The sequence below is a fragment of the Prinia subflava genome, chromosome 2, assembly GCF_021018805.1.
Source record: "Prinia subflava isolate CZ2003 ecotype Zambia chromosome 2, Cam_Psub_1.2, whole genome shotgun sequence".
Lineage (NCBI taxonomy): Eukaryota > Metazoa > Chordata > Aves > Passeriformes > Cisticolidae > Prinia > Prinia subflava.
Genome location: NC_086248.1, coordinates 92,368,814 through 92,383,922, shown reverse-complemented (window position 1 = coordinate 92,383,922; position 15,109 = coordinate 92,368,814). Strand labels below are relative to the sequence as shown.

Genomic DNA, 15,109 nt, shown 5'->3' with positions numbered 1-15,109 from the left:
CAAACAGGTGTTGGCTAAATGATTATAAATTGGCCTCTGGATACACCTCTTCAACTGAGCCATACAGGACTGGCGATAATATAATTAGACCTAAAAACATCAGGCTGGTGAATGCTTTCCATCTGTTTGGCAATAATGTTTAGTTAACAATAGTCTTTAAAAGAAGCACCTTCAACTTCAGTTCTTGAAGTTATTTATAGGGCCATTCTTAACACACCAGCACTCTTGCTAACAAGAGCTTTAGCCACTTGGAAATTATTAGCCATACGGCTGTATCCGAAAAGGAAAGGCAGCATTTAACATCTGCATCTCTCCAGATTTACAAGCATCAACCTCATTTAAAGTCGTTTCTTAATGAACAGTTCCGTGGTCTGTATTAATATTATAGTTGCATGCACAAAGATCATAAGGAGCCAAACATTTTTTTAATACCAACAGTAGGCCAATCAGTAATGAAGCTGTCAGCATAAAGGACAGAATAATAGCTTCTTTAACCCTCAAACAGGATTTGTTCATTTGTAGAGTAGAAGACACCAATTTAAAAACTGCTCATGGGTTTGCTCACCTTTATAAAGACAAAAATCTAATTTGGTACTAATTTGGTACAATTGTCTTTCCAATAAAAGGCTCCTAAAGCCATCTTTTATTCCATGATAAAACAACTGCTATAACTAAAACTGTCATGAAATAATTACCTTTGATAGCATACCTTATTGCACAAATACAATTAATGTATTCCTCCCTTTCATTTTTCACACTTGCTTATCAGCACTGCATTAGCATATGGTGCAACAGAAGAGATTACTGAGCCCTCTCCCAGTAAGTTGAGGAACAGAACCACAACCACAAACGCCAATAAAGCAGGCAGCGGGTCCCTGTAGGGTAACTTCAGCTGCTGTTATATTGCAGCATCAACATGAAAGCAGCAGCTACAGTTTTACACCTGCAATAACAACAACTAATATCCCTGTGCCTTTGAGGTTAACTACCTACATGGACTACTCAGTCCAACTAACCAGCTCCTTTCTTTTTGCTTCCCTTTAAGCCTCTTACCTTCCCTGAGTGACTAACACCTCATTTACAACTCCATTTTAGGGACAACCATTTCTTTGTTGATTCAACCTTTGTAAAGACTGTTTACTTCAAAAGGGACTCCAAGGAGCCCAGGAAGAGCCTTGGAAGTAACTTCAGAAATTCGTGTACTGATGGTCCATTTGGCCTTGGCAGACTGCAGACTTCACATGGGCCCACCAAATCAAAAACTTGTTTCTAGGGAAAGCAGCCTGCATGCATTATTACAAAGATGGGGTTTAACCAGATTCTCCCAAATAATTAAAGGACAACATGACTGGGTAAGTCACTATCAGAAAGCTACTTCAGGAAGGGATAGGTCCAGGAAAGAGAGGGTCACAAGTATATTTGCTAGACTTCTATCAGTCACCCAGAGCAGAGGAAGGTCAGCAGCTCTTGGATGCAACACAACAGTGCTGCAGAAGGGCACAACTGACCAAGGTGCCAACTTACTCTCTCATGTAGTTCTTTACAGACAACTTATAGACAGCAGTGCACCAAATCTCCTGTTTGCATTCCTTCACACTTCTCTCCAGTGGCAAAAAGTGTTTTTGTAGTTGTAAGATTCCTCTTTGTAAAATGCAAAGTGACAAGCTCTCACCCTAAAGGCACGATGGGACAAAACAGGATTCCATGGAGCATTCCCTAGGACAGAACTCAGCAATTCTCCAGAGCACATCACACAGAGATGCTGGCATTAGCCTAGGCTGCTTCTAGCTCACATGAGCTGACAGAACCTCTTCCACCATGTAAGTTGTAATATTTAACATCTAACAACGAGCTGTCGGCTGGAACATTCAGCATCCTGCCTCAGAGAGGAGGGAGAAGAAGGCACAGCAGGGCACTCCTGGGCACTGAGCAACTACTGTGACACAAAAGGAGACAAGGCAAAATCCTATTTGTGACATTAATGGACAAACAGAGTCAAGGTCCACGTATCACACTGGCTCCTACAGCTCTGTTGCCTACTCACTCTTTCTCTGTGTTTTTGCACTGATGACAACCTCAACACGGCCAAAACCACTGACACACAAATAGCAATTACCACAAATAAATATCTAATGTAAGCAAGTGTCTTCAGCAGCACAGATATCCTAATTTTGTACAAGCACTGGAGCTCTCAGGAGTCTCCCAAAAAACAAGTGAACGCAGCAGCGTTGCACGACAGCATCTCAGTAAAACGCAGATAGCAATAGCCCTCTAGGATGCCAAATAGGATTTCTTACTTGTGAATTCCTTTTTTCTTTTCCTAAGTCAAGGGTTAATTCTGATGCTGACAGCAGCTACTTAAAAATATTAGCTTCTTAGATTTGATTTACAGTGTATCCAGCAGCTTAGAGGAAAATAAATTAAATTCAATTCAATATAGTAGATACAATTAATTGGAGAAAAATAAAATAAAACCTGCTTGGTAAATAACCACAGTCTAGCTTTAAGAAAACAGTTAATTTTAAGATCCTTTAAATGCACGGAAATTAGCAAATGTTTCGGTATGCTAATTTTTTTTAATTAAAAGATATTTCTGCAGTAAAAGCTCTTTCATATGCACTACTGATTCTTCATCAAACATTAAGTTTCCAACTTAACACCAGTATAGCCGGTGGCAGCCTGAAGGTTTACCATCTGCTGCCACCCAAAGTCACGGTGGCCACCTTCAGAACATATGCATCAAAGCCCTGAGATAAGAGACTGGAGGAATACTGCAGAAGTCAGCATAAGGGGGAGCACAGGCCCAGGGGCAGGCAACAGGCAAGCCACCAGGAAAAAAGAGCACGGTGAACCAGCAGCCACCCCACCGAGCACCCGCCAAGGTCACGGGGGACAGCACTGGGAGAAGCGAGGCTGCGCTGAGGCGCGCTGCTCTCCTGCGGGTGGCTGCAACACCAACACACAAACCCTGCCACGCTGCACACATCTGCTTCCCCAGCTCCCCTGCCTTTTCTGGGAGATTTTTCCCCTTCCTTCTACCCTGCCCAGCATCTCAATACTGATTTTTTTCCTAGTTTCTCTTCTTTCAGGATGTAGCACAGAACATATCTGTACTTTTTATTTACTAGAGCAGCTTTTAACACTAATCAAAACAAACACGTCAACATATTTGCTTACAAAAATGTGACTTTAAGTTCACTAACACAAGTGAAAAATAGCTCGTGCCTGATCAAAGAAAATGGAATAAGATCTCTTACTGCAGTACCAGACAGTAGAAAGGTTTCCAAGACAAACCAAAGCTAAGGGATTACTTTAATACCAAAGAATTTAAATATTGTCACCAGTGGGCCACCTATTAACTCTGGCCCTTATCTGCTCAACAAATGTACCCTTATCATAGGATAGATACTCCAGCAAAAGTCCTACAAACTTGAATATGTATCAGATGATCATCTAGGATTTTTTTTCTTGAGTTTGCCCCACCAGCTGGAAAATGCCGTAGTGACAGATGACAAGGAAGGAAACAAGCTGTCCACCTGATCCCTGGCATGAGTATTTGGGACTGCAAGAAAACTCCAGCCGGGGCCGGAGCTCCGCTGGGTGCTGCACTCGGACACGGCTGTGTTGATGGGCAGGAGCAGGGGTGCAATTCCTCCTGCTCTCCTCAGCTGTGCTGGCTGTCACAAGGCCACCAGGATTAAAAGATCTACTTAACACAGATTTATTCTTGTCACTTTTTAGATTACACCACCCAGACTCTCACTCGTCTCCCTCTGTCGTTACAGAAAGAGATTACATTTGGCTAATATGTATGAAAAATGTGATTATTCCTTATCCTTGTACCTGTGCAATATGAGTTATCTTCAGTTTGCAATTATTCCTCCTTTCAAACCGTTATTTTAAGGAACTTACAGCCTGTATATTCTGTGACTTGGAATGATAGTGTACTTATGAGACAAACGGGGCAGCTTTAAATAATGAAAATGCTAAGAAAGCAGCATAAATTCAAATTCCAATTTTTAAATACTTTGCATTGGTTGGTAACAGAGAGGAAAGTCCATTTTTTTAAAGTAAACCAAAAACTGGCCAATAAATTACAAATGGTGAAATATTAACCTAGAAAATATATCTGGCAGGTTTTACTAGTGAAAGCATTTTACAATATGAAATGCTACTGGCATTCCAGAGTAATTGCCTGGCCCAAATTATGTACTAAGAAACTTAGCAACAGTTAGGAAGACAAACTTAAATAATTTTGGCTTAAAAGAATATATCTCAATAATTTATTTCTTTCTAAAGGCCAGAAGACATACAGCCTGCAGAAGAACGTTCAACAATGTAATTTCATTTTTCTAAAGGCAAGGGCAAAATTTGCATTACTCTACCAAATCTCACTCAAGTCAAAAGAAATTCTAGTGAGACAAACAAGAAAGATACTAGAGAGAAACTAAGGGTTACAATAACAAACACTCAGAAATGTTCAGATTTGCGTAAAAGGAAAGATTTCAGGAAAACAAGCGGCAGGTGTTTGGGGGCAGGGAAGAAGGGACAGGACACTTTCTGGCTGGCAGTGAGACTGCGTTTTTAAGTTGAGCAAGCTTTGTTACTTGGGGCTTGAAACCTGACAGTAGCTTAGGAATAATCCCACAGCAGTAGGGAAAGGAAGGTAGTGAGCCAAGAAATCAGTTTCGACAATAACTCTGTAGTTGGTTTGATTTTGTAGGACTTGGCAAGCCACTCAAGAAACTAAAAGGTTATCAAAACATAAAACCAGCCCTTAAAAGTTTATTTGTACGAACAGTTACTGTTATTACTCAGCCTCAGATTTTCAGCGTTTTTGCCACTGCTATTTTCCATTATGCCCCGTTTGCATGTTCATTCCAGCCCCCTTTCCCCCCCAGCTCCTAGGCACACACAGCCACTCACTCAAATCCTTAAGATGATCTCAAGATGCTCGAGAGAGTGCACCTGAGAGCCAGGGGAGAGAAAACATCTGCTACGGTCAACTCGGTCTCACAGCTGCAGCAGTCTTTAATCTCACCTCACAATAAAAGGCTGAATAGTCAAGTTCCTAATAAACACTCACAGGACATAGTTAGCTATGTCTGTTATTCATGCACAACAACACACATGCTGCCTATAAGCATAAGAAGGTCCTATTCCTCTCTGATTAAATTTCATTAGAACTAGCCATAACCTGTTTGAATTCAACACTGGGTCTGCAGATTATACATGTGAAGTTGATGTATATTCTACGTATTTCTGCTTTTTGGCACTTTCACTCATCAAGCAGAAAAGTAGTAATCACACTTTATAAATGATTAATAATATTAATTTGGTTTTCCTGCATTTTTTTAAAGTCACTTCACCAAAATGTACAGCCACCAGAGTTAGGACTTCTCACAACACCATGGGAGGCACAAAACCCCGCAATATTTACAATCAACAGAATTGCTTCCATTTTGTAAAAAACACTATCTCAGAGACTCCACAAGTAATTTTACCTCAAGGCCCTGATGAGAGTATGTGATTTTTTTTTTAGGTTTCATAATAAAGCTTAACAAACAGTGTATCGAACAACAAGCTCAAATGCATGGACAGCTGTGGAAGAACTGAACACAGCCAGTGCCAGCACTGAGAGTGTGCCTTGATGGGGGACCAGGGGAGGGGATAGAAGAGACATAAAAGACAGCCATTGGTTACAGAGGCATAGTTATTACTTAATGCACTCTGCTTTCAAGATGAATCTTTAAACTGAATGAATCTAAATAACAGAAGGTTCTAAAGAATAAGAAATTGGGTTTGAAACAGCATTGTGAAGGTATCCAGCAGCACCGTAACAAAGTCGTTTCTTTAGGGGCCGGCTGTAGCTTCAAAGGAAAGATTTGCCTAGGGCAGAAACTCAGCACAGAACCTGCAACCTTGATTTTTAATTAGGCAAATTTTGAAAGCAAAACTCTTCCCTATTCCAAAAAAAAGGAAGTCTTCTACTTTAAGGGACATGAGCTGATAAAATAATTGATCATTCGTAGATGGTGATAACAACACCTACAATATTTAGGTATTTGTTTTCAGTGCAGTACCTCTGCTAACATTAATAAAAGCTTTGGTGCCCAAACAGCAGCACCTCACATTCCACAACATTTGCAGGACAAAAGCCACCTTTACAATTAGATCACACCTCTATTTTCAGAAACCTACTCACAGGCAGGCTCTTCACATATTAAACATATAAAATACCTGCAAACACCACCTCGTTAACTTTTGACACCATGAACCAAGCAAACACAGCAGCAGAACTCAAAAAAAAAAAAAAAAAAAAAAAAAAAAAAAAAAAAAAAAAAAAAAAACCCACACAAGAATGGCTTCCTCAAGCAAAACATAAGTCCCCTTTGGTCTACTAAAATAGTCAGATTTATTCTACAGCCTTTGCATGAGAGCAAAACCAGAAACATGAGAGGCAAGGCAGATACAGGCATTCTTTCCTGAATTTTCACAATAATTTAAGGAGTTTAGTAACTTAAGTTAGTAGTAATTTAGTAATGCTAAGATCTCTAACTCTCTCAGATTTAGCAGAAAAGGGTCAAGGCAACAAAAATCATTGAGGTGACAAGCAAAGTGAAAGGGCAGACAGGGAAAGAAAGACTGCACATTGGGAATAAACTAGGCTAAAATTAAATATGTAATCATGCTGCCTAGTCTAAAATAGTTGGAAAAACTCAGAGTTTCAGGTAGCAACAAGCATTTTGTCCGTGAAAATGAAGCCAATTCAAAACACTTGAAGAGGCTTCAAAAGAAGAACAAAGAGTGACATTACTGCAAGGGAAAGCACTGAACCTTCCAGCATTTGAATGAGGGAAGGTTAACAGCTGGTTTTCTCGAGGCAGCACTGTAGCAGGCAGACACCACTCTGGGCTGCAGCAGTGGGAGAACAAGTCTGCAAACCAACCAACACCATTTTCAAGTCAGTGTGTTCAAGCCGGTCTTGCACAGGGTTAGTCAAGCCAGCAGTTACAATGCCAGTGGCTCATTACTACCCACACCCCCACTTTCTGCTGCTACCTTAGGGATAGAATGGAAGATTATTTTCAGGCAAAACTCTGCATGGTGCTGAATCAGTTAGAGCCTCGTGCCCAAAAGCATAGCATCTTCAACGCTGGCCCTGAAAATCAAAACCCATTTTCAGGAACAAGCACGCTATGTCATCCACTTGGCTGCAGCAAGGGTACTTACACATTGATTGGATTTCTCCATGATGTGAGCTTTAGGGCATAAGAAGCAGAGAAGGAGGGAAATGACAGTGATGGTGAGGAAGGAAGGGAGATGGTGCTTTAAACCAAAGGCAGGGGCATCATCTCCAGCCCACAGATACATCTGCACACTTTTGTTTCAAATTCATATGCATTTTGTGAAATGCATTATAAAACCCAATAAAATATTCTCTGGGCTTAGAGCAGGTTTTCATTTCCCTCACAACTTTACAAACACCTAGACATATATGCCAAAAAGCAGCATACTCAGAATGAGGCTCAGATTGTGATGAGAGAATCTCGAAGCAGGAATGCAGAGCACAAAGACACCTGAAAGAACCCGGCTCCCTTTTCTACACAATAATTAAACATGAACTCTGAGCCCTGTGTTTACACAGGAGCATTCCAGCTGTATGCACAGGCCTGCTGCTCCTTGCATGCATCTCCAACGCTGAGAATCTTGTGGTTTTGTCATCATTGGAACCCTGATTCTCCCCAGCTGAGCTTCAAAGACCTGGACATGTTCAGCTCACACCTGGGACGCTTACTGAAACTGCTCACAGAGAGCTAAGGAGATCTGGTACCACCAGGACTGCAAAAGCTTCATTCTGATCTAGCATCTTTTCCAGTAGCTGTTCATTAGCATTACACAAAAATGGAGACGTCTGAGAAAGTCTTTCTTGATCCATTTCCAGTATTTCTGCAGGCTCATTCTGTCAGAATAATTCACAAAATCCATGCACATTGCATCCATTTAGTGGCTACTAACTTAGTTAGCACCTACTAATGTGCTACAGATAGGTGGTCTTTCCAACATGTCTCTCTGATATGTATACAGGGTGGAATACAGGCTAAATTCTGTACTTACAACTGAGAAAAGGAGATACAAGGAATAAGAAGTCAGAGCTCAGAAAACCTTGTGTGCTATAAAAACAACCATACCTAATGTACACAGCCCTCTAAGGAGAAGTTATCAACTTATGTACACAATTACAATGAAACAGGCAAAGAGAAACAAAACCCAGTCCCAATAGCTAGGTTCAGTCCAACAAGAAAAAGAAACCAAGAAACACAGACCTCAAGGGATGAGCCACAGGTTTTTGATGCACGTTACAAATGCATAAATTGACCATGCATCAGTAGCTCATGCACAATCCAGGGACTACATAAGGAACTATCAAAAGGCACAAGGGATTTGGCACAGCAAAAAGGAAACGAGCCGTTGCAGTCTGCATTAGCCACTGTCACACTGCTGAATAATGCATCATCTTAAAAGTATTTGGTAAGGTGGTAACTAATCAGCATTATCAAAACAACCCAACAATTCTTCTGGTCTCTTAATTAGGCTTGCAAAAAAATCCATATGGTCCTTTACTGTTTACAGACGGGAATTATCCTGGGATTTTGGAAGACATTATTTGCATGACTCAAAAATAAGCCTGGCTTCACTGAATCTCTGTCTTGGCAAGGGATTTCAATTCCGAATTCTCAGGGAAGGAGAACAGTCGTGTGTGTACCCAGTTCCCATTTCAAGTAAGAGTTCAAAAGTGAGAATTTCTACCCTTCTATATTTCCAGTATCCACCAGCTTGCTCAACTGAAAACACATCAACTTGTCCTTACCCCAGAACAGCAACCATGATTTCATTTTTGAACAACAGGCCTCACCCTATTGAATGCTACCAAACATGTACCTTATTCTTTAGCTCAAATACATTTTGCATGACCTTACATGAATTGCTTAGATAAAAGCCTTTTTTTCTTCTACTTTTGTTATTTTAAAGTGCAGATGCATTTGAGTCATTTTCCCCTTTTGTTTCATATCCTTAAGATCCACAGCTTCAAAGACAAAATGTCAGCATGCAGTCGATTTATGACTGAATTCTTGAAGAGACACTGAAGAATTACCTTGTCAATCACCCCAAGGACTCTGAAGGTCTTCAGTTCCTCGGCAGGGCTCCTTAGGTTCCAAGAGGGCCTTGAACTTAGTGATCCTGGAGGCTAATGGAAGATATCAAAGATTATACATCAATCAGGGTGGTACTTGAAGGAAGACTGCCTGCTGAAGCAAATGCCAGGCCGAAGGAAGCTAAATTTATCATAAATCAGAGAGACTGAAGATGAAAGGAGAAGTTTTCTGTTTGTCCTTAGTAGGGGAAAAAAAAACAACTTGCAAGTAAATAAAAGTCAAGATAACACTGAAAACAAAAATTTAAAAAAGAAAAAAGCAATGAATTTTTATATTTTCTATGCTTAATGGAACCCAGCAATTGATTACTTAGTTCTTGCCACATAATAATAATCAATCAAAGCCTTACAGGTATTCTGGCTACAAAATAATTCAAAGATCACTGAGGAGGAGAAAGCAAATTAGAGGCTTTTTAAGTCTGAAGAACATAAAATATAGAATTATAAATAGGCTTCTCTTGCTCTCTGGTGGGCTTTATGAAATCCTTTTAATAATAAGATGCACAACAGAAAGGATTCCTAAAGCTGCCTTAGAAAAAAGTAGCTAGCTATGTATGATTAATCCAGAAATTAACACCACAGCAAGAAAATTGGCAGCTGCTAACTATCCAAGTAGGTAATATGCTAATATACATAGATGCTTGTCCATACCATGTTTTGTAGTTTCTCAGAGCAAACTCAAAGCTTGAATGTCAGAGGGGGGAACAACGTTTCAACTGGAAGACTTTTGGGACAAAGATCAACCTTTTAAGCAACCCAGATACCTCTGGCATGGGAACAAATATTTTCAGCAGTTTCTAGTTGCCAGCTGAGAGAATTCATTAGATCTCCCTCCAGAAATTCAACATGTAGCTTCTAGTAGAATCACAGACCTGTATTCTTCCCCACAAATAAGGTAACTTCATTTGCAGAGCTGTTGAATGCCAAACTCCTTTTAAGCATAACCTGGCCTCCCCAAGTAGATTTCTATCACACAAAGGTGCAAAGGAAGAGGAAGATCAGCATTCTGAGGCAATATTTAACAGCTATGTCACAGAGGAAAATGGTTGGTAAGCAAATATGGTGTGGATGAAATGATTAACAGGAAAAATCAAACTATTTTCCCTTGTGATGAGAAACTCCAGGATCCTGAACTAGGCAATTTCCTGCCCCCTGTTTTTCCCTCAGGCATCCTTACTGTGCTATCCTCAAAGGCTAAAGTAACTCCTCGAAGCCTTCCCCAAAACTGGGCCCATTCACTCAAGAACATTCTCTTCTTCCAAATTCCTTCCTAAAAATCAGTACTTATTTAAGTACTGATTGCACACAAAATCCAAAAGAAAAGGCCATAAATACATGTTCAAAAAGCTTGGAGAAATGTGTGCTTTTCTGGGCTCAGTGTTTAGGAGTTTATTAGTTATCTTCATTTTTTTGTATGGCTCTGATAATTGTTTTGTCACGTAAACCCTGCCAAGTAGGAATATCAACAGCAGTTAAGAGAAAACAGCCCAGATTCTACAATCTAAAACTGAAGGCTTTAACAGGAAGAAGAATTTAAAAAAGAAAACTCTACATAAACTTTTTTCTCCAAACCTAATTTCGGTTCCACATTCCAGCAAGCTGTTGTAAGTATTTTGAGAGTGTGCAATTTTTCTGCAATAATGAAATACTTCCTTTGAAACAAAGAGTTGTGCTAACACAGTTTATTCATGACAAGATTTCAAAAGCATTCTAAGGAATGCATTTAAAGGAAGAGAACATTTCCTAATCCTCTAGACTACTATAAAAGATTTTCACTTCTATCTGCTTGCTATTACATTTTATAATCATTCCTCAATAATCACGCTTTTAAAACATTCTCTTATGAATAACATTTCAACCATGAATTAAGTTCATACATCTCTACAGAAGTTAATAGTTGTCTAATAATGCTATACAGTCAGATTTCTGCACCCATCCTGTCCAAAGAGCCAAAAACCCCAGTATATATATTTTAGGTCCCTCTCTAAAATATGGCCAGTGGTGGCAGTCAGTAATATTGTGTATACACACTGGTTTTCATATGTGTGCTCTACAGTCACTTCTTACCTTAAAGGGATTTACAGTCATATCCACAGCTCCCAGCAGGCTCTCCATTTTTATCAGTTTTGCTCTTTACAGTACTTTGGTTTCACTGTTTCAATGTCTAATAGAAGTGCCCAATGATGGGGAGGCATCACATTCTGTTGTGAAGCAGGCTGGAAGCAAACTCTAAATTCCCAGAACAATTCCCAAAACTACAGCAATTAAGCACTCTATGAAACAGCCTGCTCCTCTGAATAGAGTAAAAATCCAAGCTCAGCATCTAGGCAACAATAAGAAAAATAACTAAAAACCGTCTCTCTCATCAAAAAACAGAGGAACACAAAAAATACAGGAAGGAGGATAACAAAAAAACTCCAAAAGCTTCATTTGCCTTTAGAAATGAGACAAATATTCTGAACAAAGTGTCAGGCTACCTCTGCCTGCAGAAGGTCTTCGGCAGCTTGTCCAAATGTTCAGCATGCTGCTCAAGTCTCCCAGGATCTTCTCTGTTGTGGTCAGGCCATCTCTATTTCCAGACTACACTCTGAGCTGCACAGCTGGATTTATCCAGAGTTAGGACAGGCATCACCAGTTCCTCTTCCACCATCACCTTTTACCGTGAGTAAATTTCAAGTAGAAAAGGTTGATGCTGACTGTGATGCTCCTGCAAAGATCCAGCAGCTTGTGGCCACTGCTTGCCTTTGGAAGGCTCTGGTTTTGCAAGCTACACAAGGAATATGGCAACGGCCCTTGCCTCAGCTTTGGCATCACTGCCAGCAGGTAGAAGAGCAGTGGGAGACAGAGGAGTACCAGTCAGGCAAGAGAAAGAGCATTCCATGTTAAGCTCATTTAAGGCAAGAGCACTATCCCTAGCCCAGTGACACAAATACCACTTGATGGGAAATCACAGAATAGCCTGAGTTGGAAGGGACTCACAAGGGTCCAGCTCCTGGCCAGGCACAGGGAAACCCCAAAAACCACACCATGTGTACATGTCAGGCTGGGGCACCCCAGTGTCTGTGGTGCACCCCTTTACTTCCTGGGATGCAGCAAAACATGAGGAATGGTGGAGTCCTGGCCCTTCCTTAGTTGCTCAAAGCAGTCCATGTGCTCAAGCAGTGAGGCCCCTCACACTGATTTCTCCAAGTTTTCCCAGCACAACTGCTATTTTCCCTGGATTTCTCACTAATTAAATATTTGATCTTTATTTTCCCCTCTTCATTCTTTCACCCAGAAAGCTCTGCTAATTTAACTGCTAATGCTGCCACCTTTGACATCAGTCGCCACAGATCCTCAGGATAAGAAAAAAGAATTTTCACGAACACCAGTGCAGATCTGCACATCAAAATGCAATTTCCCCGTGCCATTCAGAGGTCTGAGTCTGATGATTTCAATAACTGTCTACCTGCAGCACAGCCAGATCTTCACTGGGAGCAAGGAGATGCCTAGTTTTGATGCAGATACACTGGTGTCTGCCTCATGGGTGTGACAGTGCTTCTAGCTCTCCTGGTCTGGCAAACATCCTGGCTCCTTCCTCCCTCTGCACCAGGAGAAAACCAGATTGGATTTCTGCCTGCATCTGAACTAGACAGAACTACAGTGTGCTTCAGAAGGTTCTCAGTGAGCACCAGCTGGGGAATGCACCTTTCCCAAAGCTGGGACACACCTTGGATGTGATCCTAGAAGTTGAGACTGAATCTCTTACTTTATGTTAAATTTATATCTCACAGAACTACAGCAGTGCCTTTTCTTTATACTTCATGCAATTTTCATGCACATTTAATGAGAATTTTAGGAAGATATCTTATAGAAACCACAAAGACTGCTTCTTCTGTTTGGGCATCAGGTTTGCATGTACCTCTTGTTACTAAATTGCTTTGAAAATCAAAAATAATTGACATTCTAAAAGACAACCGCTTTCATAACAGAGTAAAAAGAAACAACTCTGAATATACAAAGTTAGGTGGAAGTGGAATCAGAACTAATTTCAAAGAGGGAAAAAATAGGCCTTATAAAACTACCAAAGTTAACATGGCCCCCAGCCTGTATAAGCAGCTGTGCTGGGCTTTGCAGCTGACAGCTATGCAAGACTCCAGCCTTCTGGTCAATCCAGTGTGATTCAGAGGCTGTTGCTGCAGCTCAGGCTTGGGGATGGCTCCCCAGAGATGGTACTTATAAAGGGGCAGAGGAGCAAATGCAGCTTGAGAATCTGCAAAATGACCCAGTGCTGCTCTTACACAGCTCTGCAGCACTTGTCCAAGAGACGGTCCCTGAGGCTGCTGTGCTGCACCAAAGTAAGAAGAAAAGGACAGCACTTGCTGCAGTTTGTTTTTCCAGAAGGTTCATATGCCTTTTTAAAAGCTCCAGAAGCTGTCTCCACATCTTCTACTCTTACGGGTCATATAGCAAGGCTTTTCTCAATGTTTACAAGACAGGCAGATGAGTTCCCAGCCCAAGGTCACAGTTGTGTCAGTTCCCTATGTTTATTTTAAGCCCTCTACCCAAAACCTTTTCTTAACAATGCCAAGGATTCTCCAAACACCATCTTCTTGTGCTTCTCTCTTCCCCACTTGCACTTGCAAGCAGCAGGGTGGTTGCTAAGGATGCTATCGTTGAGAGCTACACTGCTGAGAAGTAACAAAGTAGTTGTTCTTTATTTGGTTTCCATGACATCAAAGACAATTTTGTTCTCAGCTCTCAAATATCAGACTTTTGCCTCTTCAGGGAAATCTGGTCTTGGAAGAGGAGTGGGCCTGGCATCTCCAGCCATGAAAGAATGGCTCACTTCCTCCTGCCCCAGGGCCCAGAGAACAGCCAGCCCCTGTGCTTTACCTTCACGTGGTGTTCAGATGGCAAAGGGGCTTGGGGCACATTTAGTGGGCACAGCCTTTTGAGACTGCTGCAGGTGGCTCAGCACGTGGCTGGCATCCCAAGCCTTTGGGAGATCTGAGAGGCTGAGAAGAGCAGGACAACAACTGAACCTGCACTTCTGAGCTTACCCCTTCCCTTGCTGGCCTGGTGGAGGAGAAGGAAGAAAAATTCCATGTGTAAGAAGAACAGGTCAGCCTAGTTCTGATGCTGATGCCCATGGCTGCTCCTTTTAAGGGTACAGTGGGAAACACAAAGCCACCTACAGCAGACAGGGGTGACAAAGCTGTTCTGCCCTGTGACACCAGGCCATGAACAAGAGCACCTGGCCTTAAATGCCCACACCCACTTGCTTAGCCTTCCTCCGAGGTGCATATGGTCTCAGCACCCCCACTGCCCATGACATTCTGTGCACTGAACCATGCTTGCCATAACAAAACTGCACTCTGCCAGCCCTAACAGGGGCCCAGGTACTGCACTAACCCTGCCCATCACGGACTTAATGCCCTTGGGAGAAGGACACAAAGTATCTGCAAGATGCCACTGGTAGCTCCCGAGAATCACGCTGTTTATAGACGTAGGTTCTTTCAGTGCACTTATCACTGTCCACATGGGGTGGAATAATTCATGCAAACTCCAATATAAGCTATCTTGGGCAGTAAAAATAATAAGCAGTAACTAAGGTACAGGAATTCAGATCTGCTTAGTAACCAACGTGTGTGAACAGTCACATTCCTCATTTTCCTTAATACATTAAGCAAAAGCACAGAGCACGCCAATTCTTTGTGGTCCCTACCACTACCCTCACAATAATTTTGGGAATTAAGTCCTTCTCACAGGTAACTTTCAGCTATGAAGAAGGGACAAGCTGTTCCTCACCACAACCATCATCACCCATAAGCACCATCTGCCCTCGATATCAGCAAATTCCGAAGCTCTAAGATAAAAGTAAAATTTATGCATTATGAAGAGCAGCAAATA

The 15,109-nt window shown here is 41.4% G+C and overlaps 1 protein-coding gene across 1 annotated transcript in view; it reads right to left on the bottom strand.

Annotated features, from left to right (window-relative positions):
* The window catches only part of RPS6KC1 (ribosomal protein S6 kinase C1), an 85,953-nt gene that overhangs the window by 31,182 nt on the left and 39,662 nt on the right, over positions 1-15,109 (bottom strand). The window contains exon 9 of the mRNA XM_063391028.1: positions 9,158-9,250. Within this exon, the coding sequence (XP_063247098.1) occupies positions 9,158-9,250 (93 nt within the window). The remainder of the gene's footprint in view (positions 1-9,157; positions 9,251-15,109) is intronic.